This window comes from Egretta garzetta, unplaced genomic scaffold (assembly GCF_000687185.1).
Source record: "Egretta garzetta isolate BGI_Z169 unplaced genomic scaffold, ASM68718v1 scaffold120, whole genome shotgun sequence".
Taxonomy (NCBI): Eukaryota; Metazoa; Chordata; class Aves; order Pelecaniformes; family Ardeidae; genus Egretta; species Egretta garzetta.
In genome coordinates this window covers 679,114-706,015 of record NW_009258270.1, presented here as the reverse complement: position 1 = coordinate 706,015, position 26,902 = coordinate 679,114, and the positions used below count along the sequence as shown (strand labels likewise).

At 37.7% G+C, this 26,902-nt stretch overlaps 1 protein-coding gene across 1 annotated transcript in view; it reads left to right on the top strand.

Moving 5' to 3' along the window:
- Positions 1-26,902, top strand: part of NF1 (neurofibromin 1) — a 95,086-nt gene that overhangs the window by 26,486 nt on the left and 41,698 nt on the right. Inside the window, 25 exon segments of the mRNA XM_035889630.1 lie at positions 428-562; positions 1,129-1,242; positions 3,390-3,469; positions 4,821-4,944; positions 6,377-6,520; positions 7,240-7,486; positions 7,814-7,887; positions 7,999-8,082; positions 8,700-9,140; positions 9,579-9,718; positions 10,280-10,402; positions 10,813-10,896; positions 11,532-11,648; positions 12,176-12,357; positions 12,463-12,674; positions 13,314-13,426; positions 13,428-13,458; positions 14,489-14,592; positions 15,446-15,581; positions 20,154-20,216; positions 22,188-22,346; positions 23,184-23,281; positions 23,421-23,567; positions 23,837-23,983; positions 24,331-24,441. Of these exon segments, the coding sequence (XP_035745523.1) occupies positions 428-562; positions 1,129-1,242; positions 3,390-3,469; positions 4,821-4,944; positions 6,377-6,520; positions 7,240-7,486; positions 7,814-7,887; positions 7,999-8,082; positions 8,700-9,140; positions 9,579-9,718; positions 10,280-10,402; positions 10,813-10,896; positions 11,532-11,648; positions 12,176-12,357; positions 12,463-12,674; positions 13,314-13,426; positions 13,428-13,458; positions 14,489-14,592; positions 15,446-15,581; positions 20,154-20,216; positions 22,188-22,346; positions 23,184-23,281; positions 23,421-23,567; positions 23,837-23,983; positions 24,331-24,441 (3,410 nt within the window).

The window sequence follows — 26,902 nt, the reverse complement described above, 5'->3', positions numbered from 1 at the left end:
CTACAGTCTCATGTATTCAAGCTTACTTGGAAACATTTATTTTTATTTCTTTCTCAGACCAGGGGAAACCTTTTAAATTCTTACTAGTCCTTTTATCCATTTTTCTTTTGCCACAGTTTGCCTTACACAAAAGCTTTTCTTACATCCACGTGCAGCTCACTAAAACAGTTCTTAAGTAAACTTTAAAGATACAATAAAGTGCTAGCATATGCATATGTAAAAGGGTTTTTTTAAGTAGAAGGCTATGTGACTATACTTGAGGGAATTTAATATAATAATATTTCAATTTAATATATAAATATAATTTAATATATAAACTTTTTCATGAATTATAGATTATAAAAGCAATACACTTCATAAGATGCTTAATTATAACTACCCTGTAGACTGCATTACTGACAATGGCTGTAATTTTTCCTTCCGTCAGAGTCTTACATTTAAGGAGAAAATGACAAGCCTTAAATTTAAAGAAAAACCTACTGATTTGGAAACCAGAAGCTACAAGTTCTTGCTGTTATCCTTGGTAAAACTGATCCATGCTGATCCAAAGCTCCTGCTGTGTGTGAGTATATCATACTGGTCATTCAGAGTAAAGTTCACTTTTGAAGCTACTAAATGAATAAAAATTAAAAACATAAACCTGGCATCTAGGGTACTTCCCACTCATTCCTGGTTATAATGCTTCTGTTCTTTCAAAGGAAAACCAACAAAACCAAAAAGAAAGTGTAAGAAATTTTACAGAACCAGAGCAACACAATGAAAGGGAGCATAAAACTCTGTGACTCTGAAGGGGGGGTACGGGCAGGAAGGAGAGGGGAATAGAACAAAAAGAAAAATAAAAGAAGGTGGAGGGAAATTAGCCATCATTTCAATGGGTAGAAAGACAGATGCGCTCTTAGATCTTCCATTTTCTCAGGTCTGTTTATTGTTTAATTTAAAAAAATATTTAAATTCTGTCAAAGAAATTACATGCAAAGGGTATCATAGCTTAAAAAGAAATGAGGTTCTCTCCTGAAGATCCAGAAATCCCTTTAATTTAATTACAGGAATGTCACTGTAGCAGTCAGTAACATGGTCAGTCATTAAGAAGTTTCACAACTCAAACTTGCTTTCCTTTTTGCTACTTAGAATCCAAGGAAGCAAGGGCCTGAGACACAAGGTAGCACGGCTGAATTAATTACAGGCCTGGTACAACTTGTTCCGCAATCCAGCATGCCGGATATAGCACAAGAAGCCATGGAGGTAAGGGATGAAGGTTACCTATGCCAAATGGTTAGTACCCAGACAGATCAAGGCTTTTGTAGAAGCTCTGAAGTATTGATCAGCTATGAAGTTCTGCTTCTTAGAGTTTGGTCTCTACTGGTCTTTTTGTAAATGTCTCCTGCATGGAAGGTTTTACAGGAGAGGCCTATAAGAAAATGTAAAAAAGCAATTCATACTTGTGACTATCCTGCACCTCTTCCTAGGGTCTGTTCACCCCTTGTGTTGATCAAATACAGTTTGTCAGTTCCTCTGTTCCATCTTTGCAGAGAGCACCATTAAGCTTGTCCTTTCCCTTCTATGTTTTCTAAATGGCTGTGAGAAAAAAGCGTAATGCAGTGGCTGGTCCTGTATTCTGTTGTGAATCAGAGGAGGTTGTAGGCCTGGGAGGGATGGACTGGATATTTTAAGGCTACTGAAATCCTCTTCCCACCAGCTTCAACTGAAGAAGCTAACAAATCATCCAAGTTACTTCTGATTTTCAGACTTCCATGCGAAGTTGCTGATTCTGTAGCTTTGCCAGTTCAGCTGGGACATTTGTCTGTTTTTCACGAGGGTGGGTCTCTAGAGCCCTTCGTAATCACTGGAGGCAGGCTTCAGCTTCTCCCTCTGCATAATGGAACAGAAAGATTGATTTTTTTTTTAAATCCATGGAGCCAGTTGTATTATCCTGCTGCCTTTAGATTCCTGTTCTGTAAGGTGCACTGTAGAGCGTGTGCTTCACTGACATTTTTCATGTTTTAGGTTTTCACAGGTAGGCTGAGAAAAGGATTAGCTCTACCTATAGGCTATTAAAGCTTTACGTGAATAGTTGAGTTGTGGTAGGTAAACTACAGCTTTTCTGTTAAACCTTGCCTCAAAAAGAATTGCCACAAATAGTGTCAATATACCTATCAATATGTGAAATACTTATTTCTTGATAGTTTAATGGTAAGAATTTGAGAATATTTCTTGCATAAGAACAATCCTCTTCGGTGTGAAAGTCTCTGGGGAATTTTATGTGGGGGTGGTAACATCCCTACGGTCATTTACGGGAACTTACAGATTGAAAAGTTTGGGCTGTTACATAATTCAATTTCTGCGTATTGTTCAGTCTTGATTCTTTATTGATCTTAATCCCTAATCTACCCGACTGTTGTCTTAGCCAACTGAGGATCGGCCTCTCATATTTGTTTAAATATTTGTTTAAAATAGGAAGCAATTTGAAATAACTACTTAAATAATGTTGCAGAACAATATGGGTTGGGTTTTTTTAAATGCCATTTTTAATAGCAATCCCTTTGCAGCAAACTTTTTTTAAAATCTGTGAGAAAAAATAGCTAAGACTTTCCTCATTTCTGTCTTTAACTTGTATTTTCACCAAAGTGAAAATTTATTTGCCTGCATATCGGACCCCAAGTAATAATGATTTAAGAGGAGAGATTTTGTTTGCTATAGTTGTTTAGTATAATTAAGGAAAAACAACTTCTAATCAATAATTTACTGTTTGTTTATAGCCTTTTATTAGTTTAATTTTTATCAGATAGTTATTTCTTGTGAAAATTGTCCTCAGCTAATTTACTAGTAGTTGGGTTTTGAGATTTTTATAGTTAATCTGACTAAATCAAAAGCAGAGATTAAGGCCATGGTCCACCAGTATGTTTGTAGGTATGGTCAGAACCTATTCTCATCCAAGTTTTTGCTTGTGATGGGAATGGTTACAAGGAGCAAAGTATTTGCCTGTCCTGACTTGGCAAAGAGCTTGAACTGCAGAAATTTTGTTGTTGCCACTAGAAGGTTATATTTGTAGGATTGGTTGCATTAATTTTTTTGCAGCTGGACTTTAAGTAAATATTAAAGCCCAAACCTATCTTTTAAAAACATTGTGTCTGTGTGTCTAGTATGGATTTGTATGGAAATACAAGGTAAAACATCTAGGTTGGGATTATGAATATGTAATAAAGGCTAAAATGAAATACTTTTGACACGGACTAACAATGAACTCTTGTTCTTCTAGAAAAAATGCTTTTTGTATCTCTTGCTGTTTCAAAGCCAATGTAATTACTGTGTGACTGCACCTACTCTCTGCCTGTGCTGATGCACTTTGTCCGTTTCTGCCTTTAAGTGAAACTGCTTTGTTTTGAATTTAGGCCTTGCTAGTTCTGCACCAGTTAGACAGCATCGACTTGTGGAATCCTGATGCGCCTATAGAAACATTCTGGGAAATTAGGTAAGTTAGAGAAATAGCTGGTTTGATTTGCCTTCTCTTTAGAAATAGCTGTGAATGTTTTGGGAAACCTATGCAACATCGGCATGAATCTGCAGCCAAAATTATTATGTGTGTGCATGAGAACGCTTTTAGCTTCCCAATAATGTACAAATTTAACAAAAATATAACAAACATTTTGCTGGCTTTCTTAGTGACTCTCTTCAGCCAGATGTTAAGGTGTACAAATGATTATTTTGAAAAAATAGAGACTTTTCCACCTTGTGCAAGTGTTTACTGCTTGTTTAAATTCTATTTTATCTTTTGGGGGCTGAGGGAGGGTAATGCCAAGCAATTGTAGAAGTGTGGATTTGCTCGCCTTGACTCTGAAGCCCTCTCCTAAAGAAGGTAGTAGTTTGCCCTGACCTGTAATCTCCATTTGCCTTTCCTGTGGATTTAAAGAATTCTAATTCATTAAAGTCATCTTGCTTTTTATAACTTCACAGCAGCTGTTGAGGTTGGTTTCTTGGAGAATATTAAGGGACATAAGTTCCAAAAAAGTCAGAATTGCACAAAATGCTAAACCAAAAAACAGGAATCTGTAAACTCAGATTTCTAAGAATGGCATAAGCTAGACAATTTTAAAAAGAAATATTTGGTGATCTAATCTGAATTGGTACAGATGTTTGTTTTAGAGGAAAGGGGACAACAGTCTAGAAGGAACGCTCTTACCAGCATCAGTGAATTAGCCTGCATGACTGCTCACTATGGCTCAAGGGGCTTGTTACGGGATAGGTTTGGGGCTGAGCCCTACCTAGATGGGCAATAACTGAAACTCATCACTGTCATTTCTAATAGTAGAAATGAGTTTGTGGTCTGTTCGGGCTGGGGGAAAAACCCATTAAAATTGACACTAATTTGGACCCTTTGGCAGTTTTAACAGAGAGTGTGAGGCCTGAATGGATATGAAGAAGGAACATCCCTAGATGTGTTCCTTCCAGAACAGAGTTGAGACACGTTGTCAGAGCAGTGTAGGTAAACTTGTACTGCCACTGTCTGTGCTGTATCTGTTCTGTGGATAAATGGAGGACTTCTGAATCGACAGCCCTGGAGTCTGGACTTCTAACAAGTACCCAAATTGCTTAACTTCCTCTAGGGAACTAAAAAGGCCAGCTGGGTGGTGGGAAGGGTCAGAGGGGAGCTTGTCATTTAAAGTACACACCTATATTATATCTATTATACATTTTAAAAGATGATGCTAGTATATGTATAGGATATTCATGCTTATTGCCTATTTCTATGTGAAATGTAGTAATATCTTCAAAAAGAGTGTTGCTAGATTATAAAGCTAATGCTGAGTTTCGTTTTGCTGCAGTTCACAAATGCTTTTTTATATCTGCAAGAAACTAACTAGTCATCAGATGCTCAGCAGTACAGAAATCCTTAAGTGGCTGCGAGAGATTCTCATCTGTAGGAATAAATTTCTTCTAAAAAACAAAGTAAGTAAACGTTAACATTTACCGGTTAGGAGCATTGAAAAGAAGCGCTCCCTGTTTCATCACTCCCTTTATTTAACAGGTTATTTTTATGAGTGGAAGAGATTTAATAGCTACACCTACACTTTCTGTGTTATGATTTCCTCTCTGCTGAGGGACGGTGCTTTGCGAGGCACCCTTGATTAGAATTACTAACCAACATTGGGGTTAGGATTTTTTTTTTTTTACTTTAGCTACACAGGTTGTCTTACTTGCCTGGAAAATGTATGTTTACAGAAACCTGGTGCCTGATACCTATTTGCCTAATGCGAAGGGAAATAGTCCACAAGGTGAGGAAAAGGGAAAGTTAGTTATGATTAAATACTCTTCTTCATGGACGAAATAAAAATTTCTTTTGGATCTCATGTTCATGTGAGTCCTAGAATTCTGACTTGCTTCTTTCTGATAATTTCAAGAGACTTTTTTCCAAGCCAAATGCACACTGTAATGCTATACTTGCTAGAATTAAAACCAGACTTGCTATGTTACTTTTCAAGTTAAAGATCTCCTAAAAAAAAATAAAGCATTTCTGTTTTTTCTGTCTGACCTGAAAGTAGCTGTGCTAACATGAGAAGGATACTATTTTACGTATAGTATATAGCGTGCTTAAAAAGTCCTCTTCAGCAAGAGGATTTTTTACCTTTAAATGACTCTCTTCTTCTCTTTTCAGCTTTGGTAGCTCTGTCACTGATGTACTTTCTGTCTGTGTCGATGCTCAGTACTAGGCTTTTTCCTTTGGTATCTCCAGTTTAACATATGTTTGTAAAATACAATCTTGCATCTTGCAGCTGAAGACCTTAGGCGTTCAGGCTTTCGGTGAATTCAGGAAGGCTTTTACATTTGGCCTCTAAGTGGAAATCAACTGTCCTTCAAATAGAGAGTATACTTAATATTATCGTTCTTCTTCCAGCAAAGAAGTAACATCTTGTTTTTAAAAATCTCTTTCCTCTTGGTATTTAGAGGATGTTCATTAGTATCAGGGTCAGAAAAAGATAATAGTTTTTTTAGAGCTCTGATTCACAATTGCAGTTCCTCCTTTTCTGATCTAACATAAATTATATAGAATAAAAGGTACGGTATTGCTGAGCTTGGCTTCTTTAGCCTTAATTACATCTAAATTATAATTATATTTATGTTAGTATGTATTCAGAGGGTTCCAAGAAAGGGAAGAAAAGGCATCGTTTTGTGCTTACCTCAAGGTGACTCCAGATAACTTCTTAAAGGGAAATACCATTCTAAGATACAATTAATATGGGTCACTTTATAAAGCCCTGAGAGCACCACTGTGAAAAGTACTGTGTAAATGTTGAAGAGCTTTTTACCTTCCTGAAATATATCCTTTGTAGCCTCTTTAAAAAATAACTCGATCAATTATTTTTCTTCCTTCTCTTTATAGCAATCAGATAGGAGTTCGTGCCATTTTCTCTTCCTTTATGATGTCTCTGGAGGTGGAACTAGTCAGATTTCTCTCGACCATGAAGAGATGATACGCTGTGCTCCAGGAGCTACCCTCAGGAAAGGGAAAGGGAATTCTTCCATAGTAAGTAATACATGATAACAATTCTTTTTAACACTTGGGGGAGAAAAACCTATGTGCGAGTAGAAATTAAATTTCTTTGAGATGAATTTTTAAAAATAAAATTAATTATTTCTGAGGAGGAAAAGACATCAGTATCCTATGTCATGTTTGTATCTAATGTGCTGGTTAGTAAGGATATTTCAGACATCAAAAAGTCACACCTTTTTCAAGTTAAAATATTGGTATTTTCTTAGGGTTGCACATAGCATCCCTACACATTAGTTTATTGTTAACAAATCTGAAATCTCCTTTTTTAAAGTATCAGATGCAGTTTGAACATACCATGAAGGTCATGAAATCAAGCATTTTAGTAAGGTATATACCCTTTGACAGACAAGTTTCTCAAGCCTCGTTTTACTACCAGTTCTATCTGCAGGCAAAAAACAAAGATGATGTTTAGAACATCTTTTATGAGCCAAAACTTTCATTCTGTTTTTTAATGTACAGTTTTCCAGTATCAGTAAGATTTTCCTATGTACATCTTGATCCTTATGGAAGGAGCGGGTTCTTGGCCACTGTGTTTGTGCAACAGCATGTAAGAGCTCTGATCTTGTTTAGAATTGCTTATTCCTACTGGGATAGAAGCAGTTTTAAAGGACAGTTTGGATAAGGCTGAATTTTAATAAAATTGCTGTATTCATAAGCAATATTACCAAATTTGGAATTCTCTGCTTCCCAAGGAAAGTGCAGCAGGATGCAGCGGAACACCGATTTGTCGCCAAGCCCAGACAAAATTGGAAGTCGCCTTATACATGTTTTTGTGGAGCCCAGATATTGAGGCAGTCCTTGTTGCAATGTCCTGTTTCCGTCACCTCTGTGAGGAAGCAGATATCAGATGTGGAGTCGATGAAGTCTCAGTGCATAATTTTTTGCCAAACTACAATACTTTCATGGAGTTTGCATCTGTTAGCAATATGATGTCAACAGGTAAGAATTATGAATCTATAAAATACCTTTCTGCCTGTATGATAAGACTATTATTTGTGTTCAGGTTCTTTAAATGGGTTGAGATTCTTGATTTTGACTCCTGCTTTCATTGAAATACCTTAATCATCAGAATTGCTAGAAAGAGTGGAGAATTTGGATGTCGAAGTTCATGAGGATTTTAAAGTGTAACAAGAAGAACCCTTTTCTTAAAATGTTAAGGGGATATGTTCCTCTGCTAACTTAATATATTATTATGTTCAAAGATCTCATATTTGATGTAGGTGGGTTTTCAAAAAACCTGGTTAAATGTTCCGTGCTCCTTTGTAGGGAGAGCGGCCCTTCAGAAAAGAGTGATGGCGTTATTAAGACGCATTGAACATCCAACTGCAGGCAACACAGAGGTAAGCTTCCTTCTGCAGTCACATGCTCTTTGCATGCATATTTTTTTGAAAACAGAAAATACTGTTGCTACAAGTATTTTTGAAGTCAAATCTTGGTATATTTTATTTTAGGCCTGGGAGGATACACATGCAAAATGGGAACAAGCTACAAAACTAATCCTTAACTATCCAAAGACCAAAATGGAAGATGGCCAGGTGACTGACTTTTTCTATAGGTTCAACTCTTAGAAATTCAAAATAACTATTTAAGGTTACTTATTTTAAGGAATTGAATTTTAATCTAGAAAATGAGTTTTGTAGGCAGACTTAAGCTCCATGAATGTATTCCAGAAAAATAATGGTAATCAGTTGTCCTCTATGCTTCCTAAGAGGCCAAGAAATAATTTGACTTTTAAATTGCTGTGAGGGACTGGAGACTGAGCTTAAAATTTAAAAAGAAATTGAAAAAAAGAATAGTGAAAAATCTGAAATACTACTAGAGAAATTATGAAATCCCTTTCACTGGAGTTTTTTAAACAAACTGCTGGCTATCATGATTTTAAACATGCTTTATCCTGGTGCAGAGCAGGCAATTGCCTAGGCAACCCCTTCAGTCCTTTTTAGCCTTGCTTCTTCAACCTCTCTAGAAACAGTCCCTCTCTATAGATTTCTGTTTGTACTATCACAATACACTATAAAAGGTGAATCTTAGAAAATTCTTGAGACTGGAATTGTAAATGGCAGGATGTGTTACAGAATACTTTACAGTTCTGATCTCTCACCATTAGTTATGTTGAATTGAAGAGATTTCGTCTTTGGCTGTCCTTTTTCAGGTTACTGAAAGTCTTCATAAGACAATTGTTAAGAGACGAATGTCGCATGTTAGTGGGGGAGGCTCCATAGACTTGTCTGACACAGATTCTCTCCAGGAGTGGATCAACATGACGGGGTTCTTGTGTGCCCTCGGAGGAGTGTGCCTGCAGCATCGTAGCAATGCAGGATTAGCCACCTACAGTCCACCTATGGGCCCTGTCAATGAGCGTAAGGGCTCCATGATATCCATGGTGTCCACTGAGGGAAACGCAGAGACTCCCGTTAGCAAATTCATCGATCGATTATTGACTCTGATGGTCTGTAACCATGAGAAAGTGGGACTTCAGATACGGACTAATATTAAAGATCTGGTGGGTTTGGAGTTGAGTCCAGCACTTTATCCAATGCTGTTTAACAAATTGAAGAATACCATCAGCAAGTTTTTTGATTCTCAAGGACAGGTAAAGTGTTTATCTATTCCTTCACATTTCTGTCTTACTAAAAACCATCTGTCTTGTCTCTCACATTGGTAATTGAAATTTATACCTGTTTGTGTTTTGTACAAAAAACCTGCAAGCATTGTGATTGTATTTGACCGTGTGCGTTAATAATTGTTGTGTTTGTGATTCCAGGCTATATTTAACATGAAGTAATTGAAAACATTCTTGAATTCTTAGTGAACTCTGAGTGCAGAATCTGTGAGAATGTTCTCAGAATTGTTATGGCTGGTAGTATTGACATAATTAATCTTGACATATGGGAATTCTTTTGGCTAGGTGATACTAGAAAAATGGTTGTCCATTAGATTTTTGAAATGCTGAGTGTATTTGATAAATACCCTTTTTTTGTTTTTGTTTTTTGCATGTAAAGAATTAAGACCACCAGTTTTCTTCCTGTAGGTTTTGTTAACCGAGACCAACACACAATTTGTAGAGCAAACCATTGCTATAATGAAGAATTTACTTGACAATCATACAGAAGGGAGCTCAGAACATCTTGGACAAGCTAGTATTGAGACAATGATGCTAAACCTGGTTAGGTAAGAAATCCTGCTGACTTTCCTATACAAAGTAATAAGTTTAAGAAGTGAGGCAGACCCTTCTAGTTTATAGCTTTTCTTCTTGCATCCATGGAGAAGCAGCAGCTGATTTCCTGATCCTCCTCCTTATGGTTCTGACAACTTTAGTAATCATGGAGATCCTTTATACTGTAGCATAAAGTACGCTGATGGAGGGTGAATTTTTTTTAAAGAACCAACCATTCCTAGCTTGGCCCTATTCTTGTAAGCATTCCTGGTTTCTTCTCTGTACAGTGGTGTTAGTGGTTAAAAACCAGCTGAAGGGCAGATTCCTGTTCAATTTTATACTAATAGAAAACTACTTTGACCAGAATAATTTTGGTGCTGGTCTTCTGCTGATACGGGGGCTGGCTTGCTCACTTGGAAAATAAAGGCAGGCAGCCCAAACACGTGCTAAACCCATGGTGCAAGTCTGCTGGGTCAGCTAGCCTGTAGGTTGCAGCATGGAGCTGAAAACATTTGTCAGCTGGGGGGGCCTTGCAGTATGAAGTATTTAATCAATCTTTTTGCTTTTTTCTTCAGGTATGTGCGTGTGCTTGGAAATCTGGTACATGCAATTCAAATAAAAACAAAGCTTTGTCAGTTGGTAGAAGTAATGATGGAAAGGAGAGATGACCTTTCATTTTGCCAAGAAATGAAATTTAGGTAAGTACTGCATTCTGTAACTTCTAGAATAGTGTAATGTGGACAACTGTAATCTTGTTTGGTTACATGTTTAAAAAAACAAACCAAAAACTGTCTCTCACCAGTATTCCTGGTACAGGGATAGTGCTCCTATCTTTGTCTTAAGAATCATTTAGAGGCTGGTGCTGCATTAAGATTTTCTTTTGATTGTGGGGTTGCTAAACATGGAAAAATTTTGTGTGCAATACAGACTGGAGTGTTACTTGGTATAATATGATCAGTTCATCTTCAGAGTGTGGTGGTTCAAACAGTTCTTATGCTGAATTTATAATAATAAAGAATGATACCAACAGTAGTAAGTGTGTTTGGGGGAAGGATTGTTAAAAAAAATCCCAAAGCCAAAGCTAAAGCAATGTATCTATACGTAACAGGAACAAAATGGTGGAGTATTTGACAGACTGGGTTATGGGAACATCTAATCAAGCAACAGATGAGGATGTGAAATGCTTGACAAGGTAAGAAAGAATATTATTAAACTGTTGTTAGAGTTGCTAACGGTGTTTGGGGGGGGATTTGATACTCACAGGTGAGCTGGCTCCTGTGGGCTTCCTGTAGCAGTAGTAATTTTAAGAAAAAGACAGAAATTGAAACTTGAGTTTTGTTGAGCAACAACAGAATTATATTTAATGTGTAGTCTTAACTAACATGGCTGTTGAGGTGGTTTTTTGTTTCTGTTTTTTTTAAATCTACTGAACTTATTTAATTGCTTTTAATACCTTTTGTGATTTAGCATTAGGATTGAGCGTTTTATTTACTAGAGCTGTATCTTCATATGATGCATTCTGAAAGATAAAATCATCAATCATTCATGCTGAATTTATACTTAACTCATTTTTTCAGTGACAAATTTGGTTTGCAGTTGTTGTCCTTAGTAGATAATCTTGCTTGAACCTGTACCACAGGGTGCAGTAGCTTTTTTCCTGAGGGACAGAACTTTACTAGAATAACTTTTTTTTTTTTTTAAAGATTCTTTTCACCTGCAGTTGGATAAGGAAAAGGGATGTGGTAGTGGATGGGAAGGTTATCAAGGGGAAGGGCAGACTAATTCTGCTGAACTGATTCACAGCTTCTTAAAACTCTTATTTTTCAGAGATTTGGACCAAGCGAGTATGGAAGCAGTGGTCTCCCTTCTTGCTGGGCTTCCACTACAGCCTGAAGAAGGAGATGGTGTTGAGTTGATGGAAGCGAAATCTCAGTTATTCCTTAAGTAAATAGTGACTTTTAACTATTTTTCTATACAATGACTCTTAAGTAAATGCACTGTATGACTTTTACTACAAACTATCGTTTTTCTTTTAGCAGAGATATTTCATTATCCAAACAGAAATTGACTCTTATATATCCCGCTTCACAAATCTCTACTTCCTAGGTTTATGGACACATTTTCTTTTAGAAAAAAATTATAAAATTTGGCTTTGTTTCTGCTTAATGCAGATGTATGCTTAATTCATGGGAGAGACTAGCTTGCTTTGATATTATATTTTTATCCATGAAACTTAAAATCTCTTTCAAGACGTCTGTAAAGGCACACCTGTGCAATTCACTTACGTGGTTTGAGAAAATTTGCATATAAATTTTAGGATGGCGCTTTTTGGTTGTTACAGCACATTTGAATGTTTGGACTATGCTACGAGACAGATTACTTGGGGCAGTTAGGAGATTTTTTTGGGGAGGCTTACTGTCTATTTGCTACGGTGTGCAAATCTGTATCCAAGTCTCTTTCTTTTCCTTTAGATATTTCACACTGTTTATGAACCTTCTAAATGACTGTAGCGAAGTTGAAGACGAAAGTGCACAAACAGGTGGCAGGAAACGTGGAATGTCTCGAAGACTGGCTTCGCTACGGCACTGCACGGTTCTTGCTATGTCAAATTTACTCAATGCAAATGTGGACAGTGGTCTTATGCACTCAATAGGTAAAGTAGTTAGAAATAACTGTGAATAAATGAATACATAATGAAGACATTGGTATTTAATTTATTTTTACATCTTCCTTAGTAGTTCTGGGTTTTTTTAATCAGGCTTGGGCTATCATAAAGACCTCCAAACAAGAGCTACGTTTATGGAAGTCCTCACCAAAATTCTGCAGCAGGGAACAGAATTTGATACGTTAGCAGAAACAGTGCTAGCAGATCGGTTTGAGAGATTGGTGGAGTTGGTTACAATGATGGGTGATCAGGGGGAGCTTCCTATTGCTATGGCTTTAGCCAATGTGGTGCCTTGTTCTCAGTGGGTAAGTTGATTCATGCATTTTATTTCCTACATTTTTGAAAATACTAAGACTTGAAATATAAATTAGTGCAAACATTAAGGGTGTAACAGGAGTCTGCTAAAGAGAGATTAGACCTACTGTTCATGGTCGTTAGCTTTTCCTAGTATATTCTTGAAAAGTGTGCTGAATCTAATTGTCAGAGATCTTGATTATAAACTGCATTTTTATAATAAATTTTTAGCTAATATCTAGGAAAAATTTTATGTACCATTATTTTAATAAATGTATGTTTGGACTGGTTGTTTATTACAGATTGTGTGTGCTGTAATGCAGACAAACGGAACTGTATTTGCTCCTCTAGATTTTGGCAAGATCAATAGGGTGTTGTTATACAGCAGAATAACTGCCAATGTATCTGGACTAACCATTATGGATTCATATGACTGGATATCACAAGGCAGATTTTAGATAAGCAATAGCATAGGAAATATGTAAAGAGAGATTGTGTGTGCTTAACTTGATATTTACATGCAAGACTCCATAGCAAATCTGAAGCATTAGTACAAACTGCTTGGTGGAGGTTTTTTTCATAATTCTTTTTTTTTTGTACTTGCTTAGGCTCACTGCTAGTCAGATTAACGTTTCATTGCTTCTCTTAAGGATGAGCTAGCTCGTGTCCTGGTCACACTCTTTGATTCCCGGCACTTGCTCTACCAGCTGCTCTGGAATATGTTCTCAAAGGAAGTTGAACTAGCAGATTCCATGCAGACGCTTTGCCAGTAAAATAATGACTTTCTGTTTTAAGGTATATTACCTAATCTTTCTCTCTGCTACAGATCACTTCAATAACAGGAAAAGTTTAGCAATATAAAAATACAAAACTACCAGTCTATGGTGTTATGTGCTTGAGTAACTTTATTAGATGAAAACAGTACAGAGTTGCCTGTGGGTCTCAGTTTAAGTTAGTCTCAGCTCTCACATCTGTTAAGTTTTGGGAGATTTGCTTTTAATGTTTTAACGTTTGATGAACTAATTCTTGTAGATCTCTTATGCTCAGGCCCAAGTAAAAAATACAAATCCTCCTGGACTAACTTTTTGCCAGACTTCATTACCCAGCCAGTTAGGCTTAAGTTTACAGTTAGTTCTCTTGAAAATTTCCATGGCAATAAATGTTTCATCTTGCCATATTTTGCATTGTAAAGAAGAAAACTGGTTGCAGTGACAAAAAGGTTTGCAAGATTCGTAGATTTCAGCAGAGATTACTAGTTATTTAGAAAACATAACTTGATTTGATACAAACAGCTAAATATTTGTAAAAGCTTTAGTTACCTTAAAAGTACTTTCCTAAATAATCTTCAGTCGTAGCTGGGCTTTTCAAACTTCTGACTAGTTTAGTTATAGGAGTGATTCTGAGGCCAGTACCAGCTTGAAGACTGTTCCTGGTGTTCTTTTTGTAATGGGCAATTTAAAGATGGGGAGACAAACTCTGAGGTCTTGTTAATGCTTCCACTTCAGTTTAAAAAGCTGTGTAGTACTACACAAACAGAGATGGGGTGTTGAGTCACTGTGCTTTAAGAGAGAATCCCATCTGGTTATTGGGGTTATTGAAGTCATCTATAGTTTTCTCTAAATTGGAAATTAATTAAAATACTTGTAGAAATTGATCACAGATATGTTTCAGAAGTGAGACTACAATATAGAAACACCAATTTTACAGAAACCTGCTTTATGCCGAAACAAATCAAATGTTTTCAGGCTCTTTTAACACTTAGAGAATTTTGGAGTGTTCCTGTGAATTGAATCTGGCCACCCATTCTGATTTTCTTTCTACACAGGTATATGGTGCTACGTATTTGCAGAAGCTTTTGGAACCTTTATTAAGGACTGTAATCACATCGTCTGAATGGCAGCATGTTAGCTTTGAGGTGGATCCAACAAGGTTTGAGATTCAAGGGGGGGAGCAAATGTATTTATTTGTAAATGTGATTGCCAGTCATTGTAAATATAATAGGATTCTTTTTTCCTTGTTGCAAATACTTCTCCACTCCTCACTTTACCGGACACATTAATTGTATCTGCAGTCCTTATACCCGGAGAGGATTGTGCAGAGCTGTCCAGCACAGCGAGATGAGTTTTGCTGCATGTCCTCTAAGCCCTGAGAGAGTAAGGAAGATAGAGAGCTCTTGCAGGACCTCATCTCCTGCTTGCTACTTCATACTTTCACGTAGGCCACTAATGTAGGGATTGCCAGTAGTACCAGAAAGCATCTGCTTTAAGTCATTGAATTAATTACAGAAGTAAGATGGAATTTGTACGTGTTGCCTGTCATTTTTTTGCTTTAATTTCTTTTATATCACTTCAAGACTTGGATTTAGTAGCTGTTGTTCTATAGCTTTGAATTAACTCTTACAAAAACTTTTTCTCTTAAGTAGCTTACCAAAAGCCACTTTTTAATAGTTTAAATCTCAAATATCTGTGTCTACCTCAAACTCCTTTCAGAGAAACAATCAAACTGATAATGCAATTACCAGTTGAGATTATGTGTGCATGTCTTCGTGTGGGATGGTGTGAGAGAAGCCCACTTAAGCTGCCTGTTTATTACTGAGTGTTAAATGACCTTATATTTGTAACTTACATGGTTTACAATATTGACAGAAACTTTAGTGTAAAAGATGATAAATATTTCTGTAAGATTTCTGTTCACCCTGGGAAATAAGGTTACTACCAAAGGTACAAGTACAGCTGGTATCGTTTATTTGATTGCTGGTCATACATTTATGGGTCTGTTTCAGACTGGAGCCTACGGAAAGCCTTGAAGAGAACCAGCGGAGTCTCTTGCAAATGACAGAAAAGTTTTTTCATGCAATCATTAATTCTTCTTCGGAGTTCCCACCACAGCTTCGCAGTGTGTGCCATTGTTTATACCAGGTATGCCTGCAGTGGGTGCCTGCCCCTAAGCTTTGGGGGTTGTTTTTATCATTCTAGCAGTTTGGAGCTTGGTCCAGTAGTGGGTGCGCAGCGGGCATTTCTTAAAGACTGTTTTCAGACATTTGTTAAATAACAGGAATCTAAACATAGGGACTGAATGGTGTTTTAAGTCTTGGGTTAGCAATCAGGAGGTGCCTAAAAATTGGGTTTTTAAGGAGTTGAATTGCAGCTAAGAATTCAGACCTAATAAGCAGCAATAATCTCTGCTTTAGCATCTCTATAGGAGACTAAAGATTAGCTAGGGAGGTAATGGTTATACTTGCTTTTATCAGTCACCATATGAGCCATCTATAGGGAAGGCAGCCAAAAGAGAAAATAAAAAAATCTCTGCTGCCTTGGGAGAATGAAAAATTATGTTTTGAATACAGAAACAGTGTACTTGTTTACTTTTTATACAGGATCAATTAAATCAGAAAAAAATTAATTATTTAAAAGTCTGATGGATCATGCATTTGATAAACTTTAACTTGGGAATAAAATAGCTACTTGTGCAGTTACTGACTCTAGATAGTTGTTCTCTGCATAAAAATAGAGACAATTGCTTAAAGAGCATTTCTCTCTGAAATAAATGTTTCCAAAAGTACATGAAATTTATTATTTAGGTCATTGCTCCAGGAATATTATTTAGTTGTCTGTTATAGGTGGGCGCAATCTTATACTTTCTGCCTGTGATTGAAAAGCAAGTTAAAAAGGGTGTAAGATGCTCATAAGAAAAAACCTGTATGGTCTTCAGTGAGACCACAGTAGTTAGAAGTCCTAAATTTCAGAAACTGTGGATTGAAGCTGAGTATGAAGGAAGGGAATGGATGTATGGAACGCTGTTGGCTGTATCTGGGAGAGAATTGTTTGTGGTTACATTAATTATAATTATAATCCATAAAGAAGATCATTTGCAGGTGAGGTCAAGACACTGCATCATTCAGGCTTTATCCTGGTCACACTCAGTGTTGCGTCTCGTAATCCTGTTCTGAAAGCAGGAGCCTCTAGGTCGCTGTGGTCAGTGTAAGGAAAGCCATTGACTTGGACTGGGAAGGAGGTCCGCTGGCGTTTGATTTGCTAAATAACATTAGCCTTGTAACCGGGATGCTGCAGATGCTCTGTATTTTTGAGGATGATAGGTTCTTGTATTTGAGAGGTAGAACGACAACAGGAATACATTTTGGTTTACGAAGTAAGTATCTCCCATCTGCTACGGGCAGTGCATTCTGATGGAGGCACTGGTGCTGTCAGAGGCCTGGAGTACGTTGTTGTATGCAAAGGGCTGCTGTACTTTGATTAAGCGGCTGACCAAACATTTTGCAAATGCAGACTATTGAGAAATTCAGCAGGTAAATAGGAGGAAGAGAACCTGGAAGAGACATATAAATGTATTTATAGAGTTCTTTTAATGAGGCAAATTATAGACACTGACTTCAATTTGTGTCTAAAACTTCAGTGCTGTCAAACAAACCTTGGAGAGTTACCAAGCTGGGAGCACCCTCTTGCTTGTTTCTGGTATCATTTATAAATGATGCTCAAAGAGAAGAAACCTTCTCGAGTGGTGCACTGTCCTCTGTAGGGTAAGTTCTGTAGTGGAACCCTCCTGGCCGCCTCCCGTTCAAGTACCTGCATTCCCCAGCCTCCATCCCTGACTCCGCGGCTCTGTCCCGTTTCTGCTGCTCGCTGTAGCGGCTCGGCAGCGTGGCTCAGCCCGGCACGCTTATCAGTCTCTCTCTTGCTCTTTGTGTGTTTCTGATGGATTTAGCTGCTGCTAAAAATCCCAGTGGAGGATACTCCTGCTGCCCTTAGGGCTCATAGGAAATGCAGTTTCCGGTCCTGTTGGAGGACTGTCACGGAAGAGCTGTGCATGGCAGAATATTTGAGCTGTGGTCTCAGTTAAGGGGTCTGGACGAGCTATTTCTGGCCTTTCAGCCTTGGAGTCTGTATCTCAGGTCTAAGGTAAATAGATTTCTCTGAGCTGTGCAAACTAATTATGAGTAATAAAAGGTTCTACGCAGTGTAGTGGAGTCATATTTGTACAGCGCATGCTGGAGTGTTAAATGCAACCGCTGTGATTCTCAGAACTTGGAAGTGAGAAACAGTGAATTGTAAGTTGTGACCGTTGTGCACCTTGGGTTGTCACTGCGAGCTGCTGGAAGGGATTAGGTGTGCAAACGATGTGCCTTTGCTTCTGCTATAACCGCTTGTGCTGGTGGCATCTAAAGTCATCCGTTTCTCTTTCCGACAGTGGTTGTATTCAGGTTGGTGGGGAGTGGTTTTCAGTTTGGGGTTTTTTTTTGTTTGGTTTGTTAAATTAGGAAACAAGGGGGGCAAGCTGGTTTCCGTTGGTTTCAAATGGCCACAGTCTCAGAGACATTGACTGGGAGCGTATGCAAGCGCTATTGAAAATGTCACCGCAACCTTGGTCGTTGCTCCCGTTATTTGACGTTACGTTGTCCCACACCTTTCCCCAGGATCGCTGTTACTAGGATGTACCAGATGTATTTCCATCTCAGTGACATGTTGCTAGAAATTATTTCCGTGCAACCCCTTTTTAATTCCTATGTGGAATGGAGTTACTAAAACGTACTCACCAGTGGGCAGTGCCAGAGATTCTTCTATGGAAGCATGTCAAGTCTGTTGGCTTTATTCTTGCCTTTGCATTTTTTTGGTAACATGGGTAATTTGTTCCTGAAAGAGACAATTTACTGGCAAATATACAAGTGGTATTAACTGACACTCATTTACTATTTTAACTGTTTCTAGTAACACATATAGTTGTGCACAGATGTTTGTCACCAATAGTGTAATAATTCATTCTGTATTTTCAAATTCCAGAGAAGAGTCTGCCCTTTACCTGAAAAAAAAATACAGTTGAAATCTGAATATTTTTTTTATTAATCCATTTTTATCATAAGAACCAAATAGGTGATTTTTATAAGGTAACGTCATTTTTATAAGGCGGATGTATTTCATCCCAAGCAATAGTGTGATAGTAAATGAGACTGAATTTTGCAGTGTCTTTTTATGCTTAGAGTTTTAGAGTAAATGCGTGTGCAAAAAATACTCATCAGGTGTGTGCTGTAAATGATTTGTAGCTAATTTTAATCAATGTAGCAACATTATGGGATCGGTGTATTTGGTTGGATATTGGGGTCTATGCTGGCTGGGTTTCTGCTACCAGCACAGAGCCCTGGTAAGTGTTCATCTGGACCCATCACACAGCTGCTTACGGTCACAGATTCACCCCTGCTCATTTTCAGGTAATGTATGTGGTCATGTAAGCCTGATCAAAGTAACTTACACAAATAATTTATGCTGGCGATTTCATAAAAAACACGCAAGCCTACGGGATTTTTCTTAATAGAGATGGACATTTTACTTGCAATAAATGCAGCAGCCTGATGCACAGAGCATGTACGTGACTGCTTCAGGAGCTGACTCTGTAGAAACAACACGAAGTCAGAAATTTGGCAGAGGCATCGTTGGTTAAATATTAACAGGTCCTGCACAAATTTGAACTATTTAAATTTAACTTGGTTAGCAGCATAGCTTTCACGGACCTTTTTTTTTTTTTTTTTTTTGCTTTTTACACTCTCAGTTGTAGAAATTCTCTTCCAGTTCCAGTTTGCTGATGCTCTAAAGATTACTGGAACTGTTGGTGCATGCTTGCTCTCAAACTGCTAAATACTGCTGGCTTTCTGGTGATGCAGCTCCAGGGGCTGCTTGCTGTAGGGCTTCTCGGGGATGCTAATGTCCTGTCACAGCTAATACGGATGGGGTAGGATGCTCTCCAAGGCCAAACTTTGCCTCTCTACAGGGAGCAGTGCACAAGGCTGTCGTACTATAGCTTTGCTCAGCTCCTGGTGGGAAGTACAAATGTGATGCTTCTTGGTGGGTCCCTTTGCATTTAAATGAAATGCAGAAATAAGCACAATCAAATCGGGTATCTTGATTTGGAAATCTAGAATAAATTCATGGAGACCCGCTAGCTTTTTTCTTCCTCTTTCCACAGAGTGTTTTATGGCAGTGTTTAGCTCTTAAAGTAGTAATAACCATGATGATTCGCAGATCTAACTAAATTGAAGGACACACAGAGAAACATTGGGAAGATTTAAAACTCTAAATTTATTTTAAAAGTAATGTGTATTTCAAAGGTATAACACTTTACTATTTTTGCTATTAAAATTATTTGGGGATGGTGAAATACATTTGAAAGCTGAATATACCATTTAATGCCCAATACTGTATGTCATGAGGACCTTAATGTGGTTTGACTTTTAATCTAGCCAGAAATAGTAGAAATGATTGAAACACAACATTTGCTTGTTTTGTATTTAGCGCTTTGTAAATAAGATGTAATAAAATTGTGGAATAAAAACTCCATCATCAGTCTTTAGTTTATATATTTCATTTTCTGTTGGTTATGTTTGTTACATTTTAATGTGTAATTTATGTACAAGTCAACATTGGTTTTTTGTTGCTGTATGTAGTTGGTGCTGTGACTTGTTTGTGCTCATCTCTGTTCTGTAGGCAACTTGCCACTCTCTACTGAATAAAGCTACCGTAAAAGAAAAAAAGGAAAACAAAAAATCAGTAAGTTTGGAGACCTTTTTATTAGCCATTTCTTTCAAAGCACAACAGAAGTCTTGCTGTTTGTTCAAAACATCTTCACTTCAGTCTTATTTGACCTCACTGTAAAATCATTCTACTAATTCTGGCACAAAATAGCTTTCATTTCAATTAACACTGGAATTAAGTTATATTTAAAATATTCTCTGTGTGCCTATTTGAGTAAACGAAAGACATTTTTAACATTACTGCTTAGTATTTAATACTCTGATTCTTCTACCCTTGCCACCGTCTTCAAGTTAAAAAAAATGTGGAAGAAAAATGTTTTCTTTGCTTTTGGGGAAACTTTGGGTCTGTTCAGTTGTTTTAACACTCTGGTTGATAACTTCAGCTTGCAACCTGGGAGAAGAACAGTTAATATATGTGGGTTCCTGAAAAGAGGAGAGGCTTATAGGACTTTTCTGATACATTTTCTTTTGTTTGCCTTGTGACTAAGCAATAAAATTTAGCACTTGTATTGATTTACTGAGAAAAGCAGATTTCCCATTTTAAGTAACTTGCTGTGTTAAAGAGTTCAGATATGTATATTGTGATAGGGTGGTGTCATTAAAAGTTAAGACTTAATCCTTTTCTTTGACAGTGACCTCAAAATATAAAGTACAAATAAAACAGAGACAGAATGGAAATTTAGACTTTTATTAAATATTCCCTTATTTTTGCTGTAACTGAGCAGAGCAGTAATCATGTTTTAACTGCAAAATCTGTGTGCAAACTAGTACTTTACAAGAAAACACTATCAGTAATTCCGTCACAAGGTAACTGAATGGAGTTGGTACTGAACCAAAGTGATTCCTGATACATTATGTCTGTACTGATGGCTTTATCTGTCTTAAGAAGCATGACTTGAGATTGCACTAGTTACGTTTGGAGGTATTTTAGTAAAGTGGGGTTTGTTTGGGTTTTATTTCTTTTAAATAATATAACTTAAAATATGGAGCTTGCTAATTTTATTCTGTGAAAAGATAGAATCTGACCTGTTTTGGTTAACTGCTGTTACTCCTAAGAAAATATATGTGCCGATACTGAATCTTTATAGAACCACATGTAGCATATTGAAGAACTTATTTTTGTCAGGGAGCTTTAACTTTTCAAAGTCAAATGAAAGATATGTAGAGAATAGACTGTCCTCTTAGTGATACATAGTTGATTTCCTAAAAAGAAAGGAGATTTCTTTTTTCTTACAACATTTTCAGAAATTCTTTTTTTTTTTTCTAGATAGCAAAGAACAATATTTTAAAACTGTAGTTCCTCTAGCAAATTCCTGCTAAGTGATTTTTGGACAGCGTATCTATAGGCAGGGAAGTACACTTGCCGCTCAGCTCTGGCTCAGTCTGTCTTTCCTCCTTTGGCAAATCTGTTGAGATGTGATGGTTCTGAAGAGCATTTCTACAAATATCTTCTTCACACAAATTTAAAATTACTCCTGAAACTTTGCAGCTGAAGTCTTATTGTTGGAGAGGCTCTTGTGATTAATAGTGAGATTGTAAATAAATAAAAGACCACTCATTTAAAAAGAATTACCTGCATGGCAAGGCTGAGGGGAAGACTGTGCACACCTGAGTACGAACATGTGGCATTTGTCGGCTTTCCTGTCGGTGGCAGGGTGCTGGAATTGAGTGGTCAGTACCTCTGAGATAAACCTTCTTATCTTTGCCCAATAGCTAGAGCAGCAATTTCACCCTAGCAAGAAAGTTTGTGCGAAAGCTGAGGTAAAGCTGGGGCCCAACAGCCCCCGCGCCCCTTGCTCGCTTCCCTCTCGTTCCTGATTGTCCTGTGATGCAAGGCCTGTCAAGGCAAGAGGGGCCTTCTCCAATGTGTTGAGTTTGATTGGTTTGGAAAGAATGCTTGAAGTTGGATTACCATACAAGGCTTTTCTCAGCTTGCTTTCCCGTTTCTTTAATGCAAAAATATTCTTTATAATTCTCAACTTCATAGGTTGTTAGTCAGAGATTTCCTCAGAACAGCATTGGAGCAGTTGGAAGTGCGATGTTCCTTCGGTTCATCAATCCTGCGATCGTCTCCCCTTACGAGGCAGGGATTTTAGATAAAAAGCCTCCACCAAGAATTGAAAGGGGATTGAAACTGATGTCAAAGGTGAATCAATAAAAATTTTTATTTGGCCATATTGTATGTTCTGCCTGATTTTAGTTCTGTTCTTTGACCAGGATGAGAAAATTTAGGTAACTGTAGGGTTTTGTAGCAACCATCATGCTTATTTAAAGAGCAGTTTCCATACTGTGTTTATACGTCATAACGCTAATGTTATAGCTCACAGCAATGTAAGTATGGGGAACAGTCTGTATGGAAAAAAGACACTTTGCCAAAGCGGCGTGTAAGGTATCAGAATGCCTTTTGGCTCTTGAGCTTCTAACCTTACTTGAAAACAAAAGACAGACACCAATGTTACTTGGAGCACAGTGAGAATAATGGCAGTCAGGTATTCGTTAAGTTGGTACTAGCACTAAAGAAGTGATTTTTTTTTTCCTGTCTTCAATCTTATTTAGTATTATTCCCTGTAAAAATTAAAAAAAGGTTTAATGTTGGCCTACACATTCTGTGGCCCGTGCATATTATATGTTTTAAACGTGGAGAAATTGTAGTTTTCTTTAGAGAGGCATATGCTCCTGCTTTTACATGGCTGTATGATTTCCAGAGGAAATAGTTAACAGTTAATAAATCGTGATGATTTATTTTCCTGGTCTAAACCCGAATAAAGTTCATAAATAAGGGAAGTTGTTTTCTAGTGTTTAAAAGGATGTGAAAGAAAATATTTTGAAAGCAACCATAATTAGTTGGCTGCTTGGCCTCTTTGTGTCTTGGGGTTGCACAGCAAGTTAAAATGAGTTATTTCTGACAATGAAGTTACACCAACTACCATAACAGTTAATACATTAAACCTTCACGTGTCTTTACCATATTTTTATTATTTAGATACTTCAGAGTATTGCCAACCATGTCCTGTTTACAAAAGAAGAACATATGCGGCCTTTTAATGATTTTGTAAAAAGCAATTTTGATGCAGCACGAAGGTAGGCCCTTTGGGAACTTGCACAAAGAGTCTGTGTCGTGTAAAGAGTAAGCGGAGAACGTTCTTGCAGGCTTTTAATTGAGTCTTACTTGGCAGACTTCCCTTACACACTTACGGTTATTGCTGGTTTTCAATTCCAGGTTTTTCCTTGATATTGCATCCGATTGCCCAGCTAGCGACACTGTCAATCACAGCCTGTCCTTCATCAGTGATGGCAATGTTCTTGCTTTGCACCGGTTGCTGTGGAACAATCAGGAGAAAATTGGCCAGTACCTTTCCAGCAACAGGTAAGACTTCAGAAATGTTATGAAGGGAGTTGCTGATGGGAAACGAATATTTGGAAATGCTTTCAGATGCTTTTGTTATTATTACCAAGACGACTACCATGGCGGAGAAATCTTTGTGTAAAAATTGTTCTACGTGTTACAAACATTTTTATTATTTCTTATTTTAAAAAAGAAAATCCTGCCTGTTCAAGGTAAGGAAGGTAGTGGACAAAAAAATAGGAATTCTGAGTAAAGAAGGACTTTTCTTCTAAGTAATATGCTGTTTCTAGGGACCACAAGGCTGTTGGAAGACGACCTTTTGACAAGATGGCTACTCTTCTTGCCTATCTGGGTCCTCCTGAGCACAAACCTGTGGCAGATACCCATTGGTCCAGTTTAAATCTCACTAGTTCCAAATTTGAAGAATTTATGACAAGGTAATGAGATTATTGTGGAGGGGACACACCTTGTGGGTTACTAGACTTTCGCATGTAAGGCAACTTGAGTTATTAAGGCTCCAGCTTTCGTTTTGAAGGGGAGTTTAAAAAGCTGCGTCTACATGTACATATACCTTTTAGATTTCTGTGTAGATTTTAATTTCAAAAATGAAATTGAGAACTGGAGCTGGCAGTAACCTTTATGATTTAACAAAGGGTCAAGATTGTGCAAACTTAATACTTTTGTTTAAAGATGCAAATGAAGAGGGTTTGGGATGTTTTGGGGTTTTTAATTTTTCTTTTGAAAGGCGTTTATGAAAAGTTGATGTCGATGTACTGCTTTTTAGGCATCAGGTACATGAGAAAGAGGAGTTCAAAGCACTGAAAACACTAAATATTTTCTACCAAGCTGGGACATCAAAAGCTGGCAATCCTGTTTTCTACTACATTGCTCGGCGGTAAGGAATCTTTCACCTTCCCTGTCTGACATAAACATGTAAAATCAAAAGTATCGGTTGTATATAAGAAAGGGACACCAAATTTGTAACAAACAAGAGTCTGAAAATGGCTTATTTGTCAAGTTTTGGTGACAGTATTTTTTAATTGAGATGTTTCCTAAATCAGAACTGTCATAGTTTTTCCACTCAGGAGTATGAGAGTATCTGTAGAAAAATACCCAAAATTTTAAATACATTTTATTAATTTTTCACTTTCTCAAGTAAACTACATCTATACCGTATTACTGTTAGCCCTTTGTCAGTGATCGTCATTTTCTGAGGTGTAAAATGAGTAACAAGCTAAAACATGGGATAAAATTTCTCAGAATGATCCCTGTATCCCATTTTAAAGAGTAATACGAGTATTTAGCAGTTTCACGCATAGTCAAGACCATGGTGTTGCTTCGGTTTCACCGTTGCGTTCTAAGCGACAGTAATACAATGTTGTTGGCGATGATTGAGATCTGTGGCAATATCGCTAAAGTATTAAGAAAAGCAGATGTTGATGTGTGAGCTTTGCAAAAGACTCTGTTTTTCCAATAAGGCAAAACCTTGAAAGTTTTAAGTTTTCCCTACTCTGGCAGATAGTGATTCATAATGACAAGTAACATATGCAGCAGTATTGAAGAATCTGGGAAGAATATCCCAAGATCAGTGTTAGTCAATTTATGGTCAAGTACATCACAATTCTCTCTTTTAAAAAAAAAATAAAAATTAAAAAATTCAATAAACTGGTTTTATTTAAATTAATTTTTGCCATCATAAAGGTGCAACTAGATGAAGAATTCAACTGAAATTTGGTATTTCAATCTAGCTATTAAGTAACTGCAGTATGAAGTCCATGGAGGACAGCATGTTCAAAACAGTTTCTGGAGTAATTACACTCATTGCTCACAGTCAGTCCTTTTAAGAAAAGGAAAATCATTGTGCTCACAACCAAGTGCAACTGAAGACAGAACCGTGAAGATAAGATTAGAGCTGTTGTACTTTGTGCTGTGTTTCTGGTGCCCGTGCTTTTGGTAGTGGTGTTGCTGGTGAGGTGTGGGCTGGCGGCAGTGGGACTGTTGGTTTTGGCCCCGGCGGGGTGCGTGGTGGTGCTGCCAAGGTCCCTGAAGTTCTCACCAGCACTGATGGTGGCAGTGAGTCCTGATGTCAGTGTGGCACTTATGGAGGCTGGCAGATCCTGTATGGGTGCTCATGGTTGGATTATTGCCAACGCATTTTGTGCCAGCGGGGCTCTTGGTTTTGCTTCTGCTGCTATTGCCAATGTGGTTTTTGCTGGTGCTGCTGGTGGTAGCTGAGTTCATGCTGGTGGAGCTGCCTGAGGCGCCAGTGCTGGTAGAGTTCATGTGGTTGCTTTGGCTCTTCCTGGTGCCTCTGCTTCTAGCGGGCTGCTTGTTGGCGATGCCCATGGGGTGGCTGCTGCACCACTGGGGTGCCTGCTCGTTGGTCCCCTTGCTGCTGATGTGCTTATGTGTGGCATGATTAGGAACGGTTGCAGTCCCTGGGGAGCTCTGGCTTGAGCTGCTTCTTGGGGTAAGGCTGGGAAAGAGAGCTCTCGATGGTGGTGCCAGCATTGCTGCCATGGTGCGCTCCTTGCTGGTGGTGGCACTGCCGCTCGTGGTGCCAGTGGTGGAGATGTCATCAGTGGTGAACCTTCTGCAGACCCTTTGAGTTCATGTGAGAACATGAAAATAAGCAGAGGAAAACGCTTCCTTAGCAGTATCTTCTGCTTGTTACCAACAGTTTAAATAAGTAGTCGATACACATTTGCAAACAAGGTATTCTTAAAATTTTCATATTTCTAATGAAAATCATACTCAACACAAATGTAAGGTTTTTTTCAATTAATTTTATTAATTTTCATAGTTGTTAAATGTTTTCAGTAGTGCTTTTTGCTCTGTAGATTGAGTTACAAACGTGACTTTCCTCAAAAATCTGTGCTGTTATACTGGGTGACTTCGTCATTTCCCCTCAGATATTTTCAAGATTTCCAAATTTTCAAATAAGGAACAATTTTAATGATGGGAAGATTTTACTGTTTTACCACTGGATAATAAAAATACGTTATTCCAAATTCAGGTTGGAGGCTAAAATCATGAGCAAGCTTTGAAGAACCTTTCCGAGTGTAACCTCTAACTTGGTTTAAGTAGGGTTTCCTAGCCAGGATGCAGTTAGAGATCCAACAAATGAATGTATCTGTTCACATTTCTTTTATTATGTTTTTGATTTTCAGAGCAACAAACAAACAAAACTTCTGTTCAGTATCAGTGTGGAAGGTAAAATAAATTTCACAACTGTTTCCTTCTTCTGGGACTTTGTATAGGCATGCCAAAGAGGTTTTTCATGCTTTAAAAAAAAAAAAAAAACAAAAAAAAAACCAAAACAAAACCTTTGGTTTCAAGCCGGTAATTAGGGGGGG